Source organism: Panthera pardus, unplaced genomic scaffold, assembly GCF_024362965.1.
Source record: "Panthera pardus isolate Hobbes unplaced genomic scaffold, ASM2436296v1 HiC_scaffold_1, whole genome shotgun sequence".
In the NCBI taxonomy this organism is placed as follows: Eukaryota; Metazoa; Chordata; class Mammalia; order Carnivora; family Felidae; genus Panthera; species Panthera pardus.
The window spans coordinates 77,185,990-77,208,086 of record NW_026526654.1 but is presented as its reverse complement, the minus strand read 5'-3'; the positions used below and the strand labels follow the sequence as shown (position 1 = coordinate 77,208,086).

Here is a 22,097-nt window from a genome sequence, read left to right as displayed (position 1 = left end):
TAAGAATGATTTTTACTGTGTACATTGCTATGTTTGGAGAATTTAAAGAGAAAATTGTATAGGTAAACATTCATTTTTACTCCAAAAGCAATATAGGAATGCTTCACTAGTATGTACACATATGTATGAAAGTCTTCCAATTTTGAATTGTTGGAAAACCTAGTGAATGAAGCAAACAAAGGTGGGAAAAATTTCAAGTCCGTTGAAGTGTAACATGATTTTCTCATATTTATTATCTAAATAAGTTATTAACAAAATTCTATTTTAATATTGCTAATAATATTATCCCTGTATTGAGACCATCTTTATGTAAAGTATAAATATGAATATAAATGTGACCTGTACATTTACAACACTGAGCTCCATGGGTCATGCTTTCTTTTATATCAGTGTAAAGGTTGAAGTCTTGAAGTTAAAAGGAATCTCGAGATCATACCCTGCTGTGATACTACTTTGCTACAAGATCTTAAGTAATTTCATTGGGCAGCATATCAGCCTAGTGGAAAAATAAAACTTTAAATTTCCATCCTGGATCTAAATTCAAAATGTTTTGCTCTTTATCATCCAAGTGAACCAGTATACATTGTAATCAGTAATTAAAAACTTAGTGCTATGAGAAGAAATTGGCAGAGGAAGTAGCCAGTAGAAAATTCCCATGTGTAATTTAAATATTCCTTATGAATTAATATTGTCCATAGTTATTCTAACCTGAAATGGAATTTGTTGCTTTGTGAATAAAATTAGAAAGATTATGGAGTTTGAAATGTTATAACTGAAACAAACTATCACAGTAATTTATGTTTACATGAATAGCTATTATAAAATCTTAGTGCTAAGATCATATGTTAACAGGTTATCTGGTCCATTCATCCAAGGCACATGGTTATTTTTCATTGCCTGTCTTCAAAACTCATTTTGATATTTACACTATATTTTGGTATCTTAAACTGTATTTATTTCATCATGGAGATAGAAGACAATGTAAACAGTCAGCATTCTGATTTTCATTTTTATTTGTTTTTAGTTCTTTTATGTCACTCATCTTAACTTTTCTCTGTAATAAATAACTTCAACTTTTGCAATGATATATATGTTCTTCTTAGTTTAAATCCAACAGAAAACATATAATAAGAAAAGTATCACTATCCTCTTTAGTAATCATACATACCCAGTTCCCAGCTACCCTGCAGTTAATTCAGTTATGTGCTATTTTGAATTCTTATCTAAAACTTTTACATTAATTGTGTCCAAGCCCTTGATGTTTGAGGTTGGCTCTTTTGTGGACAACTGTATCTATCAGCAGTATAGTCTTTTGTTATTTAAAATTTTGAAAGGGGAGGCATTATAGATAAGTGTGCACATCAGTGATATAGCCTTTCAGTGATACAGTCTTTCTAACATTTAAAATGTTAAAGTTGTTAAATGGGACTTCTCCCTCTACTTGAAGAACATAGATTCTTAGCTGTAGGACAAGGGTTGGTAGAATTTCTTGTGTCCTGGCTATATCCTAAATTCATATAGTTGAATGAGACCTTGAAATAGGTTATACCATCTTATTTTTAGTTATTATTGAATTATTCTAAATCAATGAGAATCTATTTAAAGTTTTTAAATTTCCAGAGAAAATTAGATACCCTCTTTTCTGAAAATCTGTTTGGATAATAAGCATATGCCAACAATTGTAATATTATCTAATTCTTAATTACTTTATGGAACAATTGAGCTAAGCTATAAAGTTAGTTACTTCTCTGTCTTCTGTGTTTCAAGCTGAAGTATTTAGTTTCCATGTACTTTCGTCTACTTAGCAGTCCATTTTTATGAAACTTTGTATTGTTTCTGCAAGCTTTACCTCTCTGTTGGCACTGTTACACTGTCCTTACAAATCTTGATGAGTTTTACTCTATATAAGAGGCTTTGTATGAAAATGATTTATTGACATAATTATCTTATTTTTTGGAGCCTTTAAAGGTAGGCTTTGTGAGAATTTTTGTGGCTTTGTTTTATCATGAAAGCTATGTATTATAGTTGTTATATGTGTGGACTTTAAAGTCAGACAGACTTGGGTTCAAATGCTGAGTTTACTGTATTATTAGTACACCTTTGTTAACAATTTTGTGCTTCAGCTTCCACCATTATAAAATGTAGTAATAATAGCTCATTGGATTCGTTAGATTCAATGTGATAAAATATATAGATCGATGTAGTAAACAGTACATGCTGGGTTTTGTTATCCTGATGACATTGGGCTAGGCGATCTGTAAGATTATCTCTAATACTACAGTTTCATATTTAAAAAATGATATATTATTAATCTTGGAAGTTGGTTGTTATAATACAGGCTGTATTACTTTGTATTTGAACTTCTTTCTACCAGTGATATAGTATTTACAATAGAGAATTACTGAAGTAATGAAGTAGGACTTATATTTTGAACTTTAGTTGTAGTGATGAAAACTGGTTTTGAACTATCCATTTTCTAGATATAGTGGCTTAAATAGAGGATGTGTTAACTCAAGTTTTGAAGCCAAACACCAAGTCAAAGAAAGCCTGGAAGGGTTTAAGATGAGTTTTCTTTAACTAGTTTTTGGATTTTGTATAGCTGCCCCTTTAGTATTTAAATCTCCAGGAATAACACTTCCTATCGCCTTCTCTTTTAACATGTAATTTTAGCTTTTATTATGGCACAAAAAAATTAACCAACAAAATGAATAGATAATATTCAATAGATAATAATTCAATAATATCGCTGAATTGAGTTAAATAGCTTGTGGCAACACAAACAGTATATTTGATGTTACCTGTTTTTGAATAAGTAAATTAGGCCAATATGTAATTACCATTGTGATTTCATTCTATTCATAATGATTCTCAAGCACTGTGATCACCTTGATTAATTCTGTCAAGTGATCAAAACTATTTGGATGTTTTGTCATTTCTCAGGAACTAATACTGTTTTGCATTGGATGCGTCAATCTTAGTCCAGTGAATATTGAAAGCAATGACTAAACAAATTGCCTTCCATTAGACATTTAATAGTCAATAACTTAAAGAATAAATAAATGATTAACAAATTATTTCAAGAAAGTATATCTCCAATCTTGAAGTAATCATATTTTTTTATTTTATATCTAAGAATGACTCAATACATTAGAAATTTCATTTTCCTTTGATTTGGATGATCAGATACATCGACTGTACATGACATTCTTTCTCATTTGGCCCAGCCTCCTTTTTTCAAGAACATATGTTATTAAATTCTGTAGGTGATATAAAACATCTTCCTTATTGTGTGTTGTGGGAAGAATTTGCTTTGGAAAAATGTTTTCTAGTGCAAGGTATAAATAGACTTTCGTATATCAAGCAATTAAAAATACACTAAGGAAGAAATTCTCATTAGAGACAGTGTGATGCAATAAGCAGGACTTCCTTTGGTGTCAGACAGATTAAGACTCACACCAGTGTTGTGTTATGTACTTTCTGATTTTAGGTGACGGGTTGTTCAAGGATGTGTAGTACTAGTTGCACATGGCATGTACTGAGTACTTAACTATGTGCCAGCGTCTGTAACTGTGTTATCTCACTTACTACTTTTCTGCTGCTGAGGGAGAGAAAAACCGAGTAACTTCCTCAAGGCACGAGATTGAAGTGGCAGATTAGGACCCGGATCCGAATCCTGAAAGCCTGATTCCAGAGCCCTCCCTCTAAACCAATGTGGGCAACTCTGAGAATCACTTTTGCCAGCTGTGGTATGATTTTCATAATGCCCACTTTATCTGAGTATAACATGAACTAAACTAAGATAGTTCGTCTTGAAGTATCTACCATATTATCTGGCACATAATAGGCATTGAATGTGTTTTCTCTCTTTCCTCTAGTAAATACTAGATCACTATTGATGTGATATAATTTTGTATGACTAAATTTTATTTTTAATGCGATTTTAATTCTGAAAAATTTTATAAGCTAAAATTCAATTTCAAGTGATAGTTTCAGTGAATTCTTTTAAGTATATAAATATTTTTTCTGAGAAAGTGTTCTTTTTGATTTTAGTTATGATATAAGCTGTTTGGTAGACTGCTTGATGGAATATAAGATATAAAAAAGATTTAGAGAATCCCATAAGGCATTTATGTCTGTGACCTATCAGTAAGAATCTTCTTGTAATGTGAATGTTAAGAACTCATCAATTTGTTTAGTGAATTTAAATGAAGTTTTTTTTTCTTAAAATGTATCTTGCTCATCAGTTCTTCCAATGATTATCTTGAATTTTATAGTCCCCTTAATAATTAAGAATTTCCCTTAATTAAAAATTTCATTGTAAATTCCTGACTAGCGCTATTGTCATATGTAAACCAACAAAGTTGCCTGGAAATTGCAGTATTTCAGTCACTTACTTAGCTCAACAGATTTTTTCCTTAGACTTTGAAGTGACATAAAAGACCTTTTTCCAATCACATTTTCTGGTGTAAGTTGAGGGAAAGTTACCTACTATACAATGTCAAAATTCTTTTAAATACTTTTAACCCAGCTGACAAATAAATGAAAAGGGATTGGTTTAGGTAGGCAAAATAAGTGAGACATCTGTTTATAATGATTATCTCTTTTGTGAAGGTTATTGTACATATGTATAGAATATAGTATTTTGGTTTCTACGAGTACTTAGATATTTTAAAATACATACCTACCAATTATATTCCTTTTATATTTTTTGGAAAGAATGTATGTCTGTCACAGTTAGTATATATATATATATATATATATATATATATATATATATATATATATATTTGCTAGTTTGCCTTATTTTAGTTTACTAAATTATTAATGAAAAACTCTTTGAAGTAAAATAGACACAACGTGTATTTGGGTCAGTATTACTACTATTAGAGGAGAAAAAAGCAGATAATTATTTAGTGAGATTTAGCTAAAGTAAAATGGAATTTATATTGCATTTACTGTGAAAATGAATTTTTAAGGATTAAAAATACAATACATTAAGTATTCTGCCTAAAACATAGGGAAATTATAATTTAATGTTCAAATAGCCTCCTTTTGTCAGACAAGTCCTTTTTACTCTGTGGAGTCTTTACAGGAGATACCTAATAATAAAACTTCTAGTACATGTAGCAATTTAATAAATTTGTCAGCTGTCAACAACAAAGGATATTTTGTTTTACTCTTGATTTATGATTTATGATTCATTGACTTTTCACATAAGCTGGTGTCTTAATAGTCCATTTTAAAGTGTTTTTTTACAATGAGTGATTACTTTTTCATAATAATTCTTTCATGAAAAGTTTCTTTTAAATCTAGTGAAATCCATTTTTAATGCTATGTTACTTTGTGCTATTTCAGTGTGTAGCACATAATTTGCTCTGGAAAAGGCAAGGCTTTTGCTGTATCTTTGACCCCCCAAAAAAAGGATAGTTGTTTTGTCAAAGGGATAACTACAAATTATTTGTTGCAGAAATTTTGACAACATGAGCACATCTTCAGTGAATTATTGCGTTAATTTTCCTTTAGTTTGTATATCCACATCCTTTCTCCTTTGATATTTCAGTCTTGTAACAATTTTGTTATTTTTCACATGAAATAGAATTTATTTCCTTTAACTTTCCTTTTACATTCTTTTTGAAAGTAAGAAAAATTGCTTCATTCATTTTGATTGTATGGTAATCATAGAATCTAAAACTAAAATAGATATTATTTGCTTTTATAAAAACTATTGCCATATGCTAGGCTGTTCACCTTCAGAAGCCCACATTTCTTTTTTTCTTTCTCTTTCTTTCTCTTCTTTCTTTTTCTTTTTCTTTCTTTCTTTTCTTTCTTTCTTTCTTTCTTTCTTTCTTTCTTTCTTTCTTTCTTTCTTTCAAATGTTTATTTATTTTGAAAGAGGGAGCTCTCGCATGAGCTGGGGAGGGGCGGTGAGAAAGGGAGAGGGAGGATCTCTGCACTGTCAGTGCAGAACCCGATACAGGCTCAGTCTCATGAACCATGAGATCATGACTTAAGCCGAAATCAAGAGGTGGACCGTTAACTCACTGAGCCACCCAGGTGCCCCAGAAGCCCCTATTTTCTAATGAAAAGTGGGTATAATACTAAGGTTCTTCCCAATGTTGAGGCTCTTTTCCCTTGCTCTTCCCTGGATGTGATGACCATTATGTCATATTTAAGAAAAGAATTAATCTGTAAGAAAAGAATCTTTTCATCTGAATTGAATCTTTAAGAATTAGTAAGTCATCATCAGGAGGTTCTAGTCAACTTAGTATTGTAATTTTATTTACTTTTATGTTATTTTGTTTCTGGGTCCCTGATCTTATTACCTAGGCTGATAACTCCCTAAGCTTTTTTTCTAGCTATCTTCTGTTTAGGCTCATATACCCAAACTCTGTAGAAGGTATCTCAAACTTAACATGCCCTAAATAAAAACTACAAATCTTCTTCTTTGCACAATTTTTATTACTTTTGAAATTCTTTTTATTTAGAAATTTTAAAATTATTTTTAATTTTTTTAAAGACTTCCATTTTTTAGGAGAAGTTTTAGGTTTACAATAAAATCAAGAAGATACAGAGATTTCCCGTATACTCCCTTTCCCCCACATAATATACCCTCCCCCTTAATCAACATCACTCATCAGAATGACACATGTTTTACCAAGGATGACACTAAATTGTTTCAATGTAATGACCCAAAGTCTGCAGTTTATCTTAGAATTCACTCTTGGTGTTATACGTTCTATGGGCTTAGGAAAAATGTGATAACAGTGTATCCATAATTAGAATACCATACCAAGTACTTCCACTTCCCTGAAAATTCTTTGTGCTCCACTTAGTCATCCTCTTCCTTCTCATACCCACCCCTTGGAAACCACTGGTCTTTTCATCATCTTCATATTTTTTGTGTTTTCCACAATGTCGTAGTTGAAATCATACAGTATGCAACCTTTTCAGATTGTCTTTTCTCACTTGGTAATATACAATGAGGATCCCTTCATGTCTTTTCATGGCTTGATAGTTCATTTCTTTTTAGCTCTGAATGTATATATTCCTTTGTCTGTATATACCACAGCTTATGAATCCATTCACCTACTGAAGGACATCCTGGTTGTTTCCAAATTTTGACCATTACGACTGAAGCTGCTGTAAACCTTGTGCAGGTTTTTGTATGGATATAACTTTTCACCTTCTTTGGGTAGACACCAAGGAGCATGGTTGCTGGTTCATATGATGAAAGTATGTTTATTTCTGTAAGAAACCTCTAAATTGTCTTCCAAAGTGGGCATGCCATTTTTTGCATTCCACCAGAAATGCATGAGAATTCCTGCTGCTCCATAGCCTCACTGGCACTTGGTGTCGGTGGTCTGGAACTTGGCTATTTTAGTAGGTATGTAGTGGTACTTCATTGCTGTTTCCTTTTGCATTTACCTGATGACATGATATGGGGCATCTTTTCATAGCTTCATTTTTCATCTATATCTGCTTCATTGAGGTGTCTGTTAAGGTCTTTGGTTCATATTTTAATCAGGTTGTTTGTTTTCTTATTCAGTTTTTTTAAAGATTTATTTTTTAGAGGGAGAGTGAGAGAGAGAGAGGGAGAAAGTGAAAGTAGAGGAGGTACAGAGAGAGAGGAAAGGGTGAGAGAGAGAGAATACCAAGCAGGCTCTGCACCATCAGTGCAGAACCCAATGCAAGGCTCAAACCCACAAACTGTGAAAGCATGACCTGAGCTGAAGCCAGATGCTCAACTGACTGAGCCCCCAGGCACCCTCTTACAGTTCAGTTTTAAGAGTCCTTTTTATTCTTTGGGTAACAGGTTTTTGGGGTTTTTTTTTGTGTTTTTTTGTTTGTTTGTTTGTTTGTTTGTTTGTTTGTTTTTATCAGGTGTATCTTTTGCAAATATTTTCTCCCGGTCTGTGGCTTGTCTTTTAATTCCCTTGCTATTACCTTTCTAGGAGAAGATTTTAATTTTAATGAAGTCAAAGTTATCAATTATTTCTTAATGGATTTGTCTTTGGTATTATATCTAAAAAGTCATCATCACCATACTCAAGGTCATCCATGTTTTTTCTTATGTTATCTTCTAGGAGTTTTTTGTTTTGCATTTTACATTTAGGTCTGTGACCCATTTTGAGTAAATTTTTGTGAAAGGTGTAAGGTGTATTTCTTGATGGGTAGTTGGTCAGTTTTTCCAGCATAATTTGTTGAAGATACTGTCTTTGCTCCATTGTATTACCTTTGTTCATTTGCCAAAGATCAGTTGACTATATTTATATGTGTCCATTTATGGGATCTCTATTCTGTTTCATTGATCTATTTTTTATTTTGTCCCCAATACCACACTGTCTTGATTACTATAGTTTTATAGTAAGTCTTGAAGTTAGTAGTGTCAGCACTCTAACATTGTTCTTTAATACTTTCTTGACTATTTTTTGCCTCTCTGTATAAACTTTAGAATACATTGTCAATATCCATAAAATAATTTACTGGATTTTTGACTAGTATTCCACTGAACCTATAGATCCATTTGGGAAGAACAGACATGTTGACAGTATTTCTTCCTCCTATTCATGTACACGGAATATCTCTCCATTTATTTAGTTCATTTTTTATTTCAATTTTGAGAGTTTAATTTTTATTATATAGATCTTATTTATATACTGTTAGATTTAGATACATAAGTATTTGATTTCTGGGGGGTGCTAATGTAAATGGTACTAAAATTTTAATTTCAGATTCCACTTGTTCATTGTTGGTTTGTAGGAAAACAGTTTGACTTTTTTATATTAACCTTGTATCCTGCAAGCTTGCTTTAATTGCTTATTAGTTCCAAGAGTTTTTTTGTGGATTTTTTTCATATTTTCTACACAGTCATGCCACCTGCAAACAAAGACACTTTAATGTCTCCCTCCCCAATTTGTATGTATGATGTGGAAAAGAAGTGGTGAGATGGGACATTTTGCCTTGTGTCTCATCTTAGTGGGAAAGCTTTAGTTTTTCATCATTAAGTATGATGTTAGCTGTAGGGTTTTTTTAAATTTTTTTTAATGTTTGTTTATTTTTGAGAAGAGACAGAATGTGAGCAGGGGAGGGGCAGAGAGAGAGGGAGACACAGAATCCAAAGCAGGCGCCAGGCCCTGAGCTGTCAGCACCCAGCCCGATGCAGGGATCGAACTCACAAACCGCAGATCATGACCTGAAGTTGGACACTTAACCAACTCCCACCTAGGCGCCCCTTAGTTGTAGGTTTTTTATAGATAATCTTTATCCAGTTGAGAAAGTTCCTAGTTTACTGAGAGTTTTTATCATGAATTGTTGAATTATGACAGATGCTTCTTCTGCATCTTTTGATATGAGCATGTCATTTTTCTTTTTTAGCCTATTGATGTGACGGATTATATTTGATTTTTGACTCTTGAACTAGCCTTGCGTACTTTGGATAAATCCCACTTGGTTGTGGTGTTGTGTAATTCTTTTTGTACTTGTTTGGATATAATTTGCTAATATCTGATTGAGGATTTTTGCATATATGTTCATGGGAGACATTGGTCTGTAGTTTTCTTAAAATATCTTTGTCTGGGGGCGCCTGGGTGTCTTGGTCGGTTAAGCGTCCGACTTCGGCTCAGGTCATGATCTCACGGTCCGTGAGTTCGAGCCCCGCGTCGGGCTCTGTGCTGACAGCTCGGAGCCTGGAGCCTGTTTCAGATTCTGTGTCTCTCTCTCTCTCTGCTCCTCCCCTGTTCATGCTCTGTCTCTCTCTGTCTCAAAAAAATAAATAAACGTTAAAAAAAAATTAAAAAAAATATCTTTGTCTGGTTTTGGTATTAGAGTGATGCTTAGGAAGTAGTTCCTCTGTTTCAACTCTCTGAAAGACATTCTAGACAATTGGTATAATTTCTTCCCATTTAGAGTGTTTGGTAGAATTTACTCTAGTGATCCCATTTGAGCCTGGTGCTTTCTGTTTTAGAAAATTAATTGTTGAGTCAGTTTCTTTAATAGATACAAGTGTGTTCAGAATGTTTATTCCTTTCTGTGTGAGATTTGACAGCTTGTGCCTTTCAAGTAGCTGGTCTTTTTCATTAGGTTATCAAATCTATGGGCATAGAATTGTTCCTAGTGTTCCTTTTTATTCTTTTAATTTCCATAGGATCTGTAGTTACATCCCTTCTTTCATTTCTGACATTAGTATTATTTTCTGTCCTGTCACTTTTTTTATTAGACTGGCTAGAGGTTTTTCAATTTCATCGATGTTTTCAAAGAACTAGCTTTTTGTTCCATTGATTTTCTCTTTTGATTTCCTCTTTTCAGTTGCTTTCATTTGTACTCTAATAATTCTTCCTCTTCCTCTTCCTCCTCCTACTCCTCCTCTTCTTCCTCCTCCTCCTCCTCTTCTCCTTCCCCTCTCCCCCCTCCTCTTTATCTTTCTTCTTCTTCTTCTTCTTCTTCTTCTTCTTCTTCTTCTTCTTCTTCTGTGCTTACTTTGGATTTAGTTTACTCTCATTTTTCTAGTTTCTTAAGGTGGAAATGTAGATTATTATTTTAGATCTTTCTTCTTTTCTATAGGTGCATAATAGAGGATTCAGCACATAATTCCAGTGTGTAGAGAGGTGGTTGCCTCTACCACTGCCACTCCGAACAATTCTCTGTAACACTAGCTGATAGTCCTACAATTTAATTCAATTCTAACACTGTCTACTTGGAGGTAGTGTCCGATGGCACACATTAATGGCCCTGTCGTAGAAGACTGCTGCTCTGAATTCAGATACCAGTCACAAGCCCAGATTATCTCCTGTGCTTCTGACCAACTGACTATACATTGAGGGTTCAACCAACCCCCTCCTTGGACTTATGGTGCCAATCAGAAGTCTGGGTTGTTACCTGGATTTCTGATAGATTATCAATCAGAGGTTCCTACTATAACCTCCTTTGGTTTAATTAATTTGCTAGAGTGTCTCACAGAGCTCAGGGAAACATTTTGCTTACTGGATTGCTGGTTTATTATAAGAAGATACGATAAAAGATACAGATGAACATTTAGATGAACATTTAGTTGAAAGAAATGCATAAGGGCAACATATAGGGAAAGGGGCACAGAGCTACCATGCCCTCTTCAGGCATTCCACTGTCTCAGCATCCCCAGATGGTCACAGACCAGCTCTTCAAATCCTGCCCTTTTGGGATTTTGGTTGATTGAATCAATGGCCATTGGTGGTTGAACTCAGTCTCCAGTATCTCTGTTGTCCCTGGAAGACAGGGTTAGGGAGGTGGGACTAAAATTTCCAACCTTCTCATCACGTGATTGGCTTCCCTGGCAACTAGTTCCCATCTTTAGGTGAGTACCCGAAGTAATCTCATTACCATGACAAAAGACATTTTTCTCACTCTCATCACTTAGGAAATTTCAGGGATTTTAGGAGCTCTGTGCCAGAAACAAGGATGAAGACCAAATAAATATGTTGTTATTATAGATCACAATATCACAGCATTCGGTGCTGTAAATTTCATTGTAAGCATTGCTTTCATTTCATTCCACAAATTTTGCTATGTTGTGTTTTCATTTTAATTTCATTCAAAATATTTTTAGTATCTCTTGAGATTCTTCAATCCGTGTTATTTGAAAGTGTGCTTTTAATCTCCACGTGTTATGTTCTTTTATTGATTTCTAATTATTAATTCTATTGTGATCTGAGAGAAGACATGTATGATTTTTATTCACTTAAAATTCGTAAGATGTGATTTATGGCTCCAGTTGTGGTCTGTCTTTTTGAATGTTCCATGTAAGCTTGAAAGAAATGTGTATTCGGTTGTTGTTGGATGAAGTTGTATATAGATACCAGTCTTCTCCAGTTACTTGTTGGTGTTGTTGAGTTCAACTGTGTCCTAACTGATTTTCTGCATGCTGCATTTGTCTGTTTGTGAGAGAGGGAAGGATGTTGAAGTCTCCAGGTGTAATAGTGGATTCATCTGTTTCTCCTTGCAGTTACAGTGGTATTTGCCTCACGTAGTTTGATGTTCTGTTGTTAGGTGTATACACTTTAAGAAATGTTATGTCTTCCTGAAAAACTGACCCCTTTATCATTATATAATACCTTGTTAATTAATCTCTGATAATTTTCCTTGCTTTGAAGACTGCCCTGTCTGAAATTAATGTAGGTACTTCTACTTTGTTTTGATTGTTGTTAGCTTGGTATATTTTTTTCTATCCATTTACTTTTAATCTGTGTCTTTATATTAAACTGGGTTTCTTGTAGACAGCATTATAGGTGGGTTGTGTTTTTCATTTCATTCTGACATCTTCTGTCTTTTAATTGGTGCATTTAGACATTGACATTCAAATTGATTATTGATATGATTGGATTAATATCCATTGATATTTGTTCCTGTTTTAGATTTGTTGTTTTGTTCTTTGTTACAGTTTTTGTCTTCTAGTCTTTTTCTGCCTTTTGAGATTTTAATTAAGCATTTTGTATAATTCCATTTTCTCTCCTTTCTTAGATACCAGTTTTTGTTATATTTTTAACCTTTTTTTAATGGTTGCCATAGAGTTTGCAACTAATTTAAGCCTACTATCATATAACACTTTACCACTTCATGGGTGATGTGTGTACTTCATAACAACAAAATAATCATCATTCCTTCTTATCCCTAGTATCATTGCTGTCATTAACTTCATATATCATTGATTTCATATAGAAACATATATAAGCATATATACATATTCATACATAATGAATATACATAAGCATACATAATGAAATACAATGTTGGTATTATTATTTTGAACAAACTGTTATGTATTAGATCAGTTTAGAATACAAAATTCAAACTTTTTTTTTTACCCTTATTCCTCTTTAGTGCTCTTGCTTTCTTTACATAGATTCAAGTTTCTGACCTATATCATTTTCCTTCTTTCTAAAGAATTTTTGTTAACATTTTTTGCAAGACAGTAGACTAGCAACAGATTTCCTCAGTTTTTGTCTGTATGAGATAGTCTTTATTTCTCCTTCACTTTTGAAGGATAATTTTTCAGGTTAGAGAACGTGAGGTTGCTGTTTTGTTTTTTTGTTTTTTGTTTTCCTCTTACCACTTTAAATGTTTACTGTATTCTCTTCTTGCTGGCATGGTTTCTGAAGAGAAGTCAGATGTAATTCTTACCTAATTTTGACTATTGGTATTGTGTTTTTTTCCACTGGCTTCTTTTAGGATTTTTTTGTGATGTTTGATTTTCTGTAAATTGAAAATGATATGCCTAGATATAGGTTATTTTAGCATTTATCTTACTTGGTGTTCTCTGAGCTTTCTGGATCTATGTCCAACACAAATTTGGGGAAAATTCTCAGTCATTGTTTTTTTAAATATTTCTTCTGTTCCTTTGTAGCTTTCTTCTCCTGGTATTCCCATAGTGGATATGTTACACATTTTCTACTTGTCCACAGTCCTTGGTATTCTTCTTCTTTTTTTCAGTTTTTGTTCCCTTTGGTTTGGGGTTTTTGAAGACTCAATTGATATATACTCTAGTTTACAGATTCTTTCCTCAGCTGTATTCAGTCTACTAATATTCCCATCAAACATGGTCTTCATTTCTTTTACAGTAGTTTTTATTGCTAGTATTTCTTTTTGGTTCTTTCTTAGGAATTCCATCTCTTTGCTTATGTTGCCCATTTGTTCTTCTGTGATGTTTCTTTCATCCATTAGAGCCCTTATCATAAGGGCTTAGCATAATTTTTTCTTGATGGTCAGACACTGTGTATTTGGTAAAAGGAACTTCTGTAAATAGGCCTTTAGTAATGTGGAGGTGAGGCGTGGAGCAGAGAAAGTGTCCTTAGTCTTATGATTAGGTGTTAGTCTTTTAGTCAGCCTTTGCCTCTGGACTGTGAATTTCACGTGTTTCTCAGGGTTTTGTTTTTTTTTTTTTTTTTTCTGTTTCAATGCCTTTAGGTGGGAAGAGATGACTAGAGTTGACTGGAGTTGGATGTTTCCCTTCTCTAGGTCACTTAGGCTCTTAACTCAGCAGGTTAGGATTGGTTAACTGGTTTCTCCAAGTGCAGGCCTTGTTAAGAAAAGATTGCTGTCGTGTATTTCAAGTTCATTTTCCTTTGCCTTGCTGGAAGCCTGGAAGGATTTTTCTCTGCTATTTATTGTGAAAACCTGGTTTATTTCCTGGAAATAAATCACCCAGTAAATGTAGGGACCTTTATATAATTGGAGGGGTTGAAAGCACTCAGATCTAGTAATTTGTCAATTACAGTTCCGCTTTCCCTACCTGGGTACTGGTTTCCACTTGAGTGTGTCTGCTCTGGTAACCCACGACTCCCTATAGTTTCCTGTTTGTCTCCCCAGTCTTGGGGGCATTGGTTTGCCCTCTTCCTCTCTCTTATTGGATCCTAGAAGAGCTGTGGTTTTTTAGTCTGTTTAGCTTTTTACTTGATAGAATGGATGGACTGGCGGATTCCAGGATTTTTACTTTCAGAACGAGAAACCTTTATATTGCTTTGTTTTATCCCTCTGTTACTGCTGGTTTGCTCTGGATTTGAGCAGCATTACAGAAGTGTGCAGCAGAGTGAGGAAACTGAAGCACTAGCAGTTTGAAAGCAGAAATGAAAAGAAGAGCCCCACAACCAGAAATTATCAGGGAAATCATGGAAAGGGGAGAACTTGGGAAGTAACTCAGTAACATTATATATGAATTCAGCTCTGAGTTGTAGCTTTGTGATTCTAATCCAAATCCAAAGTTCTAGCCATTGGAGGAAGGCAAGATAAAGAATTAAAAGTTATTTACATTGGAAAGGAAAAATTAGAACTATCCCTTTACAGATGACATGATTTCTTACGCAAAATAAATTTTATTTCTTTGCATTAACAATGTGTATTAGGAAACCAAATGCAAAATACTTTTAACAATAGCTTCAGAAATTTAAATACTTAAAATATAAATGTCCAAACATGTAAGGATCTGTGTGCTGAAATCTCCAAATTGCTGATGAAGGAAATGAAAATATTAAATAAATGATGAGATTTATTGTGTTCATGTATAGGGAACTCAACATAGTAAGGATGTCATTGAATTGATCAATAGATTTAACACAATACCAGTTAATGTCCTAGCTAGATTTGTTTGTTGATATATGCAAGATGATGCTAAAATTTATATCAAAAGATAAAATAACTAGACTAGCTAAAATGATTTTGAAAAAGAATGTAGTTGAAGGAATCATACTTGCCTGCCTTCAAGACTTACTATAAAGCTATAATAATGAATGTAGTATGATATTAGCAAGGCAATAGACACTATCACCAGAACAGAATAGAGTCCAGAAATAGTCTCCCAAATAAGGACAATTGATTTGTGGCAAAGGTGCAAAGTGAATCTAGGGGAGGAAAGATAGTTGTATGTCAAAAATGGCCATTGAACTAATCCTCACACTTAAAAAACATAAACTCAACATTAACTCTAACTGTAAAATATAAAACTATAGAACTTTTAGAAGAAAATATAGGAGATAATTTTTGTGATCTAGGCTAGGCAAAGTCATTTTAGACATGACCACAAAAGCATGATACATAAAAGACAAAAATTGATAAATTTGACTTTGACTTTATCAAAGTTAAAATCCTTTAGTTAGCAAAAGATGCAATGAAAAGACACATTACAGCCTGGAGGAAAAGAGTAGAAAATACTTTATTTGACAAAGGATTATAATCATCAAGAATATATAAAGAAGTCCCTAAAAGTTTAATAGTAAGAAAACATAAAATTCAATAAAAAAAATGGGCAAAAAGTTGAACAGACACTTAACCAAAGAAGATATAAGGATGTCAAAATAGCACATGAAAAGATGTTCAGCATCATTAATCAACAGGGTAATTAATGTATAATACAAATAGTAGAAGGTACAACTACACACTTAGTAAGATGGCCGAAGTAAAAAATACTCATGGTGCCAAGTGCTGGCAAGGATGAAAAACAACTGGAATATATTACTGGTGAATTTCCAAGTGGTACAGCCACTCTGGCAACTTGGCAGTTTATTACAAAGGTAAACATACACATTTACCTTGTAATTCAGCTCCTCTACTCCTATAGGTTTATATTTATGAGAAATGAATGAAAGCTGTGTTTCACAGAAGCCTTTGTGTGAATGCTTATAGTAGTCCTGTTTGTAATTATTGTTAACTAGATATAACTCAAATGTACACAAATTGTGGTAATCCATTCATACAATGGAATACTCTTTTACCAAGGAAAAGCAATAAACTCTTGATATATGCAACTACTTGGATGAGTATCCAAGACAATATGTTGAGGTCAAAAAGGACAAATTCAGAAGATTCCATGCTATATGATTCAATTTATATGACATTCTTGAAATGTCAAAACTGTAGTGATGGATAAGCGATGAGTAGTTACTCAAGATTATGGGAGTTGGAAGAATGTGATTTGTAAAGCTCTAAAGAGATAGAATATATGAGGGCTTTTGGTGTGATGGAACCGGTCTGTATCTTGATTCTGGTAGGATTATCAAAATCTACATGTATAAATTTTCAGAATTGTACACACACTGAAGAAAAAAAGAAGTAAGAAGTCAGTTTATTGCCTGATCATTTAAATAATAATTTTAAAACACCAGAAAATTCCTGGGCATTTGTAAAGCCTAAGTATCAAATAATTATTTCAGCTTTCTGTGTAGTCAGCTGTTTTTTTGTTTTTGTTTTTATAAGAGAGAGAGAGAGAGACGGAGAGAGAGCACGAGCAGGGGAGAGGGACAGATGGAGAGAGGGAGAATCTGAAGCAAGCTCTGTGCCCAGTGTGGAGCCTGATGTGGGACTTGATCCCAAGACCCTGGGATCATGACCTGAGCCAAAATCAAGAGTGTGATGCTCAACCAACTGAGGCAGCCAGGCACCCCCACGTTAGCTGTTTTATTACTTATTTTCTTTATTTGACAATTTTAGCACTTCCAGGGTATATTTTTAATCCTGCTTCTGTTAAACAGACTGGGCCTTGGCACCAGGATAAAGGATTGGCTATTTGGTTCCCCTGCTATGACATATTTTTTGATCTTGAAGGGCATCACACATGTGTCATTATGTCTCTATTTTATTTATTTATTTAAAAAAAATTTTTTTTAATGTTTATTTATTTTTGAGACAGAGAGAGACAGAGCATGAACGGGGGAGGGTCAGAGAGAGGGAGACACAGAATCTGAAACAGGCTCCAGGCTCTGAGCTGTCAGCACAGAGCCCGACGCGGGGCTCAAACTCATGGACCGCAAGATCATGACCTGAGCCGAAGTCGGCTGCTTAACTGACTGAGCCACCCAGGCGCCCCTATTTTTGAAATTTTCAACTTCTTAGGTTAGGAAGATACAACATTAAATTTCTAAAGTATTCATGTATCCATGGATTGTACATGGTTACTAGTAACTGCCACTTGTAACTTGTCTACTAAATTTTCATAAAGGGACAAGGATGTTTAAAGTATTGTAAGTGGTCATTTTTCAATTGGGATTAAATTAGTAGGCTTTGAGACCCTTTGTAGTAAATATCTATTGGCTGTTTATGGAGTTATGAGTGGAGCTGGTCAAAGGCTGTTTTGTTCTCAAACTATGTAAATACTGGTAGGTACTATATATGAACATATAACTATGTCATAAGAGGCTTAGAATTAGTTCCTTTAGAATTAAACATGTTAAAATTTTGTTTCCTATAGAAGACAGATTTTGAGACATGTCAATCACAATTTTATGAACTTTGACTTTTTGGCTATAACATTTTTCAGAAATAAAATAGGTTGATGAAACATAAAATCAAAATCTGTTACCAAAGGAAGGCAAAAATGTGTGATTCCCTGATGAACTTTAAAATAGGACCTTTAGGGGCCCCTGGGTGGCTCAGTCAGTTAAGTGTCTGACTCTAGGTTTCAGCTCAGGTCGTGATCTCATCGTTGCTGAGTTCAGGCTCCATGTCGAGCTCCACGCTGACTGTGTGGGGCTTGCTTAGGATTCATTCTCTCTCTCTCTCTCTCTCTCTCTCTCTCTCTCTCTCTCTCTGCCTCTCCTCCGCTTGTGTGCATGTGTGTTCTCTCTCTTTCTCTCTCTCTCAAAATAAATAAATAAATAAATAAATAAATAAATAAATAAATAAATAAACTTAAAATAAAATTAAAAATAATAAAAATAAAATAAAAAGATAAAATAGGACCTTTAAAGAATACTCTCAAATAGCCATGACAGGGGTAGCCAATTCAGTTTATGAGGCTGCCTGTCTCCTTATCAGGCTGAAAGAAAAGGTGGAAATTACTGAGAGATTTCATGGCTGTAGGCAGGCTCAGTGATTTCCTGTGCTACCAGTATATTCCATCTGTCCTTACATTTTCCTGTGCTGCATTTCACTGTTTTCCTTATTTGACTCTGCAGATAAATGTATTTCACTTATTTCAGCATGTATCTCCACTTGATGTCTGAATTGATGAATGTGACAGTTTTCTGTATCAGGTTTATCGCCTATATAGGCAGGTAGGCAGTGTTCTTTTAAGACCACATCTTTAGGAACACATTGTCTTAAACGTGACTGTCAAATGGATATGGAATTAGAAAGTTTGGTTTAGACCTTTCCAGTTGTGAACTGTGAAGAAATTTAACTCCTCCAACTTTTGTGAGATTTTTTTGTGTATGGGTGTCACTGAAATTAATTGTGTTGAGTGAGAAATTATCTTGGGTATGGACTTGAGTTTCTTTCTTTTACAGTTTTGTTCCAGCTCTGATCACTCTTACCTCAGAAGAGTTTTCTAGTCAGAGATATAGCATAGAAACAGTGGTATTAGATAGTTTATATAATTTTAATCATTGTTTGCAAGATTTCAGTGTATCTCAATACCAAATTTGGCTACAAAAAAGACGAAACCTTATGAAAAAGTCAAAAGGTTTTCTCCCCTTACTGGTACCTTAATCTTAATGGAATGTAATCTCCTTCTAAATTTATTCTGGCAATTACTTTGTCTGTAGTGTTTCTTAAGATATTAAAAACATCCTTTTAAAAGGGGAGGATGTGTTGGATCCCAGGGAATCTTTAATTTTTTACATTATGAATTCCATTCTTCTTAATATATTTAAACAGTTCATGTAGCTGAGGTACTTTGCTTGTTTCAGTACAAAACAGATTGAAAAGACAGTTTCTGTGTCCTAAGAACTGCCTTTGAACTGAGGTTTCATATTCAATCTCAGTCATTTCAGTTATACATTAGGTCTGTCTTAACGATACAGTATATCTTGAAATAATCAAAAACCTCAAAGATAATAAAACTTTTAGGATTATAAATTGCCTACATTAATTACTTTAAAAGATAAATAATGGACAAATTGAAATGGATAAAGTTATATTAAAATCAAGTCAAAATCTATATTTATATAAATTTTAATGGAACCTAAATATAGTACATATTTATCATTAGTAACAGAAATTAGTCATGTTCATACACAGTTATTAAATATTCTCAGGTATTTGTGGGCCAAGACTGTGGTATTCCTTAATAATATGGACCAGAAAGCTCTAGAGAGATAATAAATATGCTGTCATAGTGGTATTATTATACTATTTTCTTCATTTTCATAAGGTCTAGCCCTTTATAAGCATGTTACTTGAAATAAATATTATTTTCTAATTTATTGGAAACTTATTAAGAACTGGAAGGTGTTAATTATTTTTAAGAATAACCCTATAGATTATTAGTGTCATTTTCCTTAAAAGGAGGCAGGATTATTAAACACCCTTAACTCTTCCTAAAGTAGAATTGCTACTTAAAAGAACATGATATGTTATAGTACTACTATCTGTTGAAAAGTTTAGCAATTTTACTTTAAGATATAAACGAACACTTTCTGTCTATTAAGTAAAATATTCCTATGGAAATCCATTTTTGGCTATTGCTATACTTTTCAAGAGAAACTTCTATGTTGTGTATACTAGTTTTGGCTGACACAGATACTTGCTTTTTGGTTATCCTATATACTTAGATCCTCTACAGATGAACTGATATGTCTAGACAGGAAGTGGTATGTAGGAGATATAGGAATGGGCTGAAGTATCCTTTATATTTGCCTTTGTATCTAGGGGAGTTGGAAATAGGCAAGAATGGAGAGAAATTTTGTATGGCAGTACACAGAATTTTGCAAGTTTATTGTGAGCCCTGCAGCAATCCGATGCATTTTAGTTACTGGTAAGTTTGTTAAATTATGTTTGAAAATGTACCTCTTCGAAGATGGCCATCTATTTACTATTACATCCACCATGTCAAATATACCTATTTTAAAGATTTTTTTTTTTTTTTGAAAAGATGTAGTATTGCTATTGCATTCAGTTTTAGGTAAAAATTTACAATACTTTTGTTAGTGAATGCATTTGACTTTTCAATTGTTGTCATACTTAAAACTGAAGTGAAATTAACTTTATATGGGTAGCATAGATACGTGTTAAGATTTTTGGAATAAAATTAATATTTCTGATTTTGTAATGGAATTCCACTGTGATTAGAAGTCTGCATTTATTCATCAGATGTTTGAGAAAGAGTAGTCCTTCTGACATAAAAAGAGTAAGAAAATCCATGGCATTGTTGTAATTTTATATAGTTTTACATAGGAGAGTGATTTATTTTGCATTTTTTTCATGGACCATAGGGACCATAGACATTTCCAGTCTCTCTTTTTGGCAGTGCTGATGATTAGGAATGTTAGTCATCTTTCTCCTTAAGTCCCTAACTCAGGCGTAGACAAGAATTCCATGAAAAGATTAGGAAATTGTGTGATCTCTATGCACTGATTTCTTTATTCTTCTCAACCATTTAGGCAGAAGTATTTTTGTGCAGTGGTACTATGCAGTTATTTGTGAAGTGGCTTTTATTATTCATACAATTCATTCAAAATGGACTAGATTGCTTAATAGCTGTTTTTCTTTACAGAAACATTAGAAAAAATTCCAAGAGATTCTTTGGTGGTTGTGTTTTTCTTGCAAATGTCTAACTTTAGGTCAAAGTGAAAGAATTATGTTGACTTGTAATACTAGTTTACTTTTTTTGTGTGGTTAAAAGAATTAGGGCCAATTAATGTGTTTGAATTTTAATTTCCTGTAATGAGTACCTTATTTCCAGTTACACTATATTTTTTCTAGCTGATGTCATATAATCCATTAAACTACAGTCTTTATAATAATAATGATAATATGCAATTGATTCTTTTAATGAGAATATTTCTGAATTGAACAAGAATATCCACATTTTCAGAGAAATGTGTTGTCAATACTATTGAAACCAGAAGAGTTAGCATAAGTTGAGAGAATGGAATCACTTTAGATTCCTTTTGGACCTTAGTTATTTTCAAGTTTTCCTCATTAACAGATTTTCTTAATTCCTTGTAGGAATGAGTGCTTGTGAATTTAAAATATATTTATTAATTTGTGGTCTTACTCTTTCTTATGAATATAAATAGGCAAATTAGGGTACCTTATATAGCATTGTAAATAGGAATTTTAATTGCTGATGAAGTTTGGCTTGTTGTCATTTATTGTTATAAACTGCAGGAAGCATATACAATGAAGGAATATATATTTTCTTAATTAGGATTGCCATCATGTATTAATGCTGCTAGTTGAAAATTGTTCAGTGTGTAAGTTGGTGAAATAATATATTATCAAAGCTTAATTCAGTGCAATCATTTATTTATTTATTTGTTTTGTTTCTTCCTTCATTCAACAGACATAACAAGTGCTTTATCTTTGTCTGGCACTTCTCTTTGTGTGCTTTTATGTGTTTGTGTATACATTGTATAATTAACTGCCACTTTCATTTCAATACTATACAGATCATTTGTTTTCTGCTCTCATGAGCTTTCCTGAAGGCATATATGAACATAAAAAACATCTTGCATATTTCTCTGGATATTTTCTAAAAAATTAGAAGTTATTTTTAAAAAATAGGTCTAAATGAAAAGTTTACTTTAAAAATTAGGTGTGTTCTCAAAAGTAATATTGCATACACATTTAAAATTCTCTGTGATAACATGTTCTTTAAAACAATATTATGATAAAGTCTTTATTATGGAGAACTGATG

The 22,097-nt window shown here is 33.2% G+C and overlaps 1 protein-coding gene across 9 annotated transcripts in view; it reads left to right on the top strand.

Moving 5' to 3' along the window:
- The window catches only part of NBEA (neurobeachin), a 678,493-nt gene that overhangs the window by 131,777 nt on the left and 524,619 nt on the right, over positions 1 to 22,097 (top strand). The window contains exon 2 of one of the 9 annotated variants that reach the window (XM_053900318.1): positions 20,107 to 20,212. The exons of the other annotated variants lie outside the window; for them this stretch is intronic. Within the exon in view, the coding sequence (XP_053756293.1) occupies positions 20,107 to 20,212 (106 nt within the window). The remainder of the gene's footprint in view (positions 1 to 20,106; positions 20,213 to 22,097) is intronic. 9 annotated transcript variants of the gene reach the window in all.